Here is a 7,574-nt window from a genome sequence, read left to right as displayed (position 1 = left end):
TTGTTTTTTCCTGTAGAATATTTGTATACACAAATAAAGGTTCTTTATGGCATTGATGGTTCCTTGAAGAACCTCCGACATCCATGGAATTGCACAAAAGGTTCTTTATAATTGAATGGGGTATTAAAGAGGTCCTATTATGCTTTTATATACTTTTCTAGTGTAATGTTTCTGTTTGTTTGAGCATGAAAAAAGTTCTCTCTCCAAAGGGAGATAAGCACAGTAAGCACTGATTGAACTCCCTGAAACGCCTCCATTGTAGTCTTGAGTTTTCTTTGGGGACCGAACACGTCACAGTAGTTCTCATTTAAAGGACAAGTTCGGTATTTTACACTTAAAGCCCTGTTTACAGATCGTTTCTGATGAAATAGAACGGTTAAGATTAAAATTTTGACACATGCTGCTGTCCCGAGAATTTTAGGTTTATTTCGCTTTCCCCCCACCTCCACAATGGCTGCATAGGTGCACTCGAACATATCCTTCCTAAAACGCATTAAACTTTTGTTTACAAAGACGTGAAACTCACCGAGTGGTCAGGGGTGTTCACTGGTATGCTCACACAAAAATCGCTGCAAAAGATGCTTTCCAACAGGTGTTTTACCATTCGTTGTAAAACTGTGGATCTATTTTTCCAAACGTCTCACACCTGTAGATTCTTCCGTTGAGAGCTTGAATAATAGACACTCCAGCCCAGTTGGTGGCGATAATGCACCTTTGCCAACTGCAAGCAAACCGCTGGCATTTCATTGAATACACAGAAGAAGCAGAAGAAGAAGCGGCGGAGTAATACCAGAGAATGTCTAATATGGCGAGAAGTTTCACTCTCACTACACTTCCGGCTTCTGAACTGGTTGCAGTTCCACTCTGATTCCACATGAGGGCGCTCACAGGACGAGTGCAGAATGAATGGAGGTCAATGGCGGTATACCCCTCAAAATCCACTTTTCTCAGGATATAATTTTTTGTCTAGTAATTTGAATGTTGTATTCGAAAGGAGATGCAAAGAAATTACACATTGCTGGGTGTTAGATTTTTTAGAGTCACTTATTTGCTTTAAAAAAGTCTTTCAAAATGTCAATGACGTCAGAATGCTGACGTCATTAGCAGAATGCTAGCGTGTTATGGGCAACAACAACTCAACCTGTAAGAAATCAAAACGACATAAGTACTCGTTCATTCAACTTTCGACCTAAAACCCATGTTGAACTTGCAAAATCTACAATCAGATCTGAGATTTCTCAACGGCAATCGGGTGAAAGAGACAAATTTAGCCGTCTAGCCCCATTGACTCCCATTCATTTTGCACTCATGGCGAGCGCCCCCAGTGGCACTCTGGTGAATTCTGTACAATAAGGCTTAATAGGGAGTGGACAGGCTCTCCGTAGACGGGCTCTGGTAATACCGTACCTCACACAGCTCTTTCAATACAAGTCAATGGAGTTGGACAAAAACTACGATAAAACCTGTTGGAAAGCATCTTTTGCAGCGATTTTTGTGTGAGCATATCAGTGAACACCCCTGACCACTCGGTGAGTTTCACGTCTTTGTAAACGAAAGTTTAATGCGTTTTAGGAAGGATATGTTCGAGTGCACCTATGCAGCCATTGTGGAGGTGGGGGGAAAGCGAAATAAACCTAAAATTCTCGGGACAGCAGCATGTGTCCAAATTTTAATCTTAACCGTTCTATTTCATCAGAAACGATCTGTAAACAGGGCTTTAAGTGTAAAATACCGAACTTGTCCTTTAAGTAATTCCTGCTCAAGGCATATGCAAAAAAGGGGCGGGGCCTGGTTGTTGCATTAGTTGTGTGTTGATACTTGTTGTTATGGTAAGGGGTGTGACATTTCTGAAATTGACCAATCACAACAAGGAGGGGCTTCATAGAAACAGGAACTAAACAGTGCGTTACTGACAGACTGGGAAGAGAGGAGCTGCAACAATGTAAAATATTTTTTATCTCAGAATTGTGAGTTTATATTTCACAATTGACTTTTTTTTTCCTCAGAATTGCGAGATATCAGAATTACGACATATAAAATCGCAATTGCGTGTTATAAAGTCAGAATTGCGTGATGTAAAGTTACAATTGCGAGTTATAAAGTAATAAAAATTCACAATTTTATTTTTATTTTTTATTCTGTGGCGGGAAACAAGCTTTCGTAGAGCAAACTCCAAAAAGGTGAGCTGTAAGTCTTCTATGCATGGGATTGCTTTGTGCAAGGAACCACATTTTCGTTTTTGGCTAACTATTCCTTTAACTAGCAAAACTATAATTTTCAGTGCTGCAATTGTAGTAAACAGCTGTTTTCTCTGTGGATAATTGTTTGTTTTTTTTGCATTGAAATGCACCTGTGCAAAACTGATGCTGGAAGGTAACCTGCACAGTGAAATTCAAGTAATCACAGAATCACAGAACACAAACATTAGCTGCAAGTAAAACTTCTTGTTGGATGTTATGTATCAGACTAATACCAGCGTTTGGACTTTGTGCCCATGGAAAGAAAATGGATGGAACAAATATAGTATGGATTCTGCTTTTTTAAATAAATATTATATAGTTATACATATTTAAATAAACATAGTAAAATAGCACTCTTTCAAACAAACAAACAAACGTGGGAACACGCACACACACTGTTTTCATGTTTTATGGGGACTTTCCATAGACATAATGATTTTTATACTGTATATTCTATCCCCTTATACACTAACCCTACCCATTACAGAAAACCATCTGCATTTTATAAAAAACATCACTTAGTATGATTTATAAGCTGTTTTCCTCATGGGGAAACACACACACACACACAGAGCAGAGTCATTAGCGGTCTTCCAAAACTTAGCGAGCAGCATTTTAACACCATAGTCACAATCCACACACAAAAGAATTTTAATGCTACCTCGATACCTAGTTTTGGCCAAATTCCAAGGCATCAAATTGCTTCGTGGTGAACACAATCCCAGAATGCACTGCAATGAGGAAAATACAAGAGGGTGAAAAAGAGAGATAAATGTTAAATATACTCAAATTTCATTTAAATACTGAATGAAATGGAAACTGAATAATATTTGTGTGTGCTACAACCGTACATAAGTTTGGGAAACTGAATTTCAAGCAAAAAATATGAATTCAAAGTTTAAAAGAACAGTATTTTATTTCAAATATATAGGCCTACTGTTCTTTTAACATTTGTATTCATATTTCTGATTACAATCCGGCTCGCTGGCTGAAACAGAGCCTCATTTTTAACAAATCACCATTTTGCTGACTCCAGAAGTTCCTGCTGTTGAGCGGCTTGAATTCGCTTGAGCTCTGGCAACCCGGAGTACAGTAATAACAGCTGTTGAAGTCAAACCCAAATTTGAAACAGCTATACAAACTTTCATTCAGTCGTGTTAACATGAAATCTCAGAGGTGATTACCAAAAGAAAATGTCTAGGTTTCTTACCGGGATATGATAAAGAGAACAAGCCAGGGGTACAGAAAGAGGAAAGTGTAACACTCAGCAGATCTACTCAAGCAGAAAGTAAAGCCTGTCAGGATTACCACACAGAACACACACACTGTACACACACATATTTCCCCTTCTCCCTCATGTAAAGATAAACAACACTGCATCATTGTACACTGTACACTTCACTGCCAAAATGATTCACAGCGAATATAACACTTGTATGCTTTTTTATATATTCAAAGTCCATATTTGTGCACACTTTTATTTATATTTATGACTTAATAGTACATTACCAGTCAAAAACGTGAACGCACTTGACTGAATTGATGTTTTTCATGACATAAAACCCTTTTAATCTAAAGGTTCATGTTTAAATGCTTTCAGTTCTTTTGGTAGACACATATAAATATATGTGTACAGATGAGTGTCTTTACAAAACTTTACTTTTTAAATGAATTTGAAGCATATGATAAAGGAAAAGCAGCCAATGGTTATTGCTTAGTTTTGATAGCTTCTCGAATGCCTTCTAGTGTACACTACTGTACAAATACTTTTTAAATAAATACATTAATCATTTTATTTCAGCAAGGTTGGTTTAAAATGATCAAAAGTAACAACAACTTTATTTTATTTTTCAAATAAATGTTGTTCTTTTGATCTTTTATCAAATAATCTTTAAAAAAGCATCACAGTATCACTGTTTCCACAAAAATATTAATAGCATCAGAATATTAGAATGATTTCTGAAGGATCATGTGACACTGAAGAATGTAATAATGTGGAAAATTCAGTTTTATCATGAATAAATTACATTTTATATAGATTAGATATATTAAATAGAAAACGGTTACTTTAAATCACAATAATATTTCAAAATTGTACAGTTTTTAGTGTATTTTTTAATCAAATAAATGCAGCCTGGGTGAGCATGCTTCATTCAAAAACAACGTAGGTATTTAAATGGGAAGTTGACAGTGCAGTTTAAAATTTATAAACTGCATTTTGCTATTTCTTTTAATGAATATTATGAACATGTTATGACCTCATTAAATGAAAGACATATATAATATGTGTACTTTAAAAATAATTTGTCACACCGCAGGACCTTTAACAATGAATTAGTAAAAGTTAAAACATGATTAAAAATGGTGAAAAACTTCCGAGCAGCCGCAGGACAAAAGATAAACACTTTCACTCATAAATTAACACAAATTTAAAGAGGTGTAGTCCAAGTCCACCCCAAAATAATAATTCTGTCATAATTTACTCACCCTTGTGTTATTCCAAACCTGTATAACTCTCTCTCGCTCTCTCTCTCTCTCTCACACACACACACACACACACACACACACACACACACACACACACACACACACACACACACACACACACACACACACACACACACACACACACACACACACACACACACACACTTACTTGTATTCTTACAATCTTTACAGTGGATATCCTGGAAAAGATAGCCCAAGCTAGCCACCAGCACCATTCAAAAGCACAAGAAACACATACATTCTCTCTGACACATGCAGAAATGCTGAAATATTCATAACCTTCTCACTTCATTCATGTAGTCACTATAAACTAGGAACCTGGGGAATATTGACAGAGACTGAGAAAGTGGAAAACAGAGTGTGTATCTTCTTAAGTGTCCAGTGGGAGTCCCACACTCATAAAAAATAAACCGGGTCCTGTAATCACAGTCATGAAGCAGAACATACTTTATATAATGGAATCCACTGCTCTGGTCCACTACGTAGTTGCCTACGTACTCCTCAACGGGACACGCTCAAGAAAAAAACACTTATAAAAGGTAGGGGGCTTCATTACGATGCTTCGTGAGAAACTGCATGTATTCTTTTGGGGTAGGAAATCCAAGATGGCTGATTAGACAAGACAAATTATTATAATATACTTGTGTATCATTCAGTACATGCAAATTGTTGTTATAAATAGCTAGATCGAATTTAAAATGGACTTTTAACTTGTTTGATATGCATTTTTATGCTTATTTGTGACATGTTATCTTAGCTAAGCAATCAGTCTTAGGTTTTGAGAAAGAGCCTGTATAGTGAGCAATTATGGAAATGTTTATGCACAATAATTTAAATGCTTTTAGGCAGATCTGGGTTTTCAAGACCAATTTTACATTAAAATTGAATGATGCAGCGGAGAGAAGCCTGACGTAACATTCAATGTGTCAGTCTAATATATACCAGTGGGAGATATAGTGTGTGTAGGTGATTCACTCAGAAACTTGCTTAAAAAGATATTAGGAACTTAGAAGACTATTTGATAAAAAATTAAATATCACATAAAACGGCATTGAAAAGTTGGAAAGTACCTAAAAAACAGCAATAAAAATAAAAAAATTAAAAAAAATTAAAAGTTTGGAAACTATTTTATGTTTTTGAAAGAAGTCTCTTCTGCTCACCAAGGCTGCATTTACTTCATCAAAAATACAGTAAAAACAGTGATAATGCGAAATATTATTACAAGTTAAAATAACTGTTTTCTATTTGAATACATTTTTAAATGTAATCTATTCCTGTGATGGAATCAGTGTCTTCAGTCTTCAGTGTCACATGATCCTTCAGAAATCATTCTAATATGCTGATTTGCTGATCAAGTAACATTTATTATTATTTCCAATGTAATACTTTTTTTCAGGGTTCTATAGAAAGTTCAATTAACAGTGTTCATTTTCAGTGGGTTTTTTTTGTGCATTTTTTAAAATGTATTTATGAAGTTTATTAAAACATTTATAACCTAGCAATATTTAGTAACATTATAAATGTCTTCACTGTCACTTTTGATCAATTTGATGCATCCTTGATGTTTTCTCTCTATTTTTTTTAAATCTTACCACAAATGTTTGAATGGCATCATGGTTTCCACAAAAAATGTTAAGCAGCACAACTGTTTTCATCATTGATAAATTAAGAAATGATTCTTGATCAGCAAATCATCATATTAGAATGATTTCTGAAGGATCATGTGACACTGAAGACTGGAGGAATGATGCTGAAAATTCAGTTTTGGATCACAGGAATAAATTCTTTTTAAATGTATTAAAATAGATAATATTTCACAATATTACTGTTCTTACTGTATTTTTTTGATGAACTAAACGCAGCCTCGGTGAGCAAAAGAGACATTTTATTTTGAATGTTTCCAAAACTTTGATGTAATGTGTATGTATTCAAATTAAATGATTAAATATTCAGTGTTCATTGTTTCTAAAAAATAATATTTGTGTTGTATATCTAAAATGTCTGTTTGAATGTTCCTAAGGCACCAACAAGAATCCTAAATAATATAAAACCAATACACAGATAGACAGACAGAAACACAGAAAGATAGATAGATATAGATAGATAGATAACAGTGAAGGATAACTTCATGTATATTTATGTGTCAGGAATTCAGGACTTTATTGAGCAATAAAAAATATACACCAGTTAAAATAGTTTCCTTATTTCCATTAGTTTTTTTTATTCTTTTTTGCTTGATTTTCTTTTCAAAACCATTCTTGTCTTGTTGGGATTCAGAGCTCCGAACATCCAAAAGAAATGAGAGAAAAAAGGCAGCCAGTCTGACTTTACAGCTGTAGAGCGCGACAGTCCGAGAGCGTCTCGTTGTATTGATGAAACCATGACGGCGGATGTCGAAAAATGTCTTTTTTTTTCTTTTTTTTTTACTGTTGTTCGTTCACAGTTTTGACAAATACTTATGTCTGCTTCTCCGACTCCGCCTTTTCAGTGGATTCAGACGCCGTTTCAACTTCCTCTCCGTAAAGTTCTGCTATTTTTTCAAATTTTGGACCCCAGTCCTCCAGAGAGTGGTAGTCCAGTTCGGAATGTGCTCCAGCTGACCCGAGCGAGCTGACAGAGCCTGCTGGCGACCCCTGACCCTCGTAGGCGTAGGTCTGTAAAGAATCATAGGGCGGGACGCTAGTGTCCTGATCCGCCTCGTCCACCCTCTGTTTGATAAACTCACCGACGTCCGTTTGCTCATCCGTGTCCAGGGACGAGGGGCTGACACGGCCACGGGCCGGTCTCCGCGATGACCACGGCCGGATGCACTCGGGCCGGACGTCC

At 36.0% G+C, this 7,574-nt stretch overlaps 1 protein-coding gene across 4 annotated transcripts in view; it reads right to left on the bottom strand.

The window, feature by feature from the left end:
- Positions 1–6,880: 6,880 nt before the first annotated feature.
- The window catches only part of LOC311305811 (cadherin-18), a 164,369-nt gene continuing 163,675 nt past the window's right edge, over positions 6,881–7,574 (bottom strand). For all 4 annotated transcript variants that reach the window (XM_084433725.1, XM_084433723.1, XM_084433724.1 and 1 more), the window contains one exon: positions 6,881–7,574. This exon is cut by the window's right edge and continues 184 nt beyond it. In XM_084433725.1, coding sequence (XP_084289851.1) covers positions 7,205–7,574 — 370 coding nt within the window. In that variant the 3' untranslated portion in view covers positions 6,881–7,204.

The sequence above is a fragment of the Rutilus rutilus genome, assembly GCF_951802725.1.
Source record: "Rutilus rutilus genome assembly, chromosome: 16".
NCBI lineage: Eukaryota > Metazoa > Chordata > Actinopteri > Cypriniformes > Leuciscidae > Rutilus > Rutilus rutilus.
Note: the sequence above shows the minus strand (reverse complement) of the source record. Positions and strands in the feature narration are given on the sequence as shown.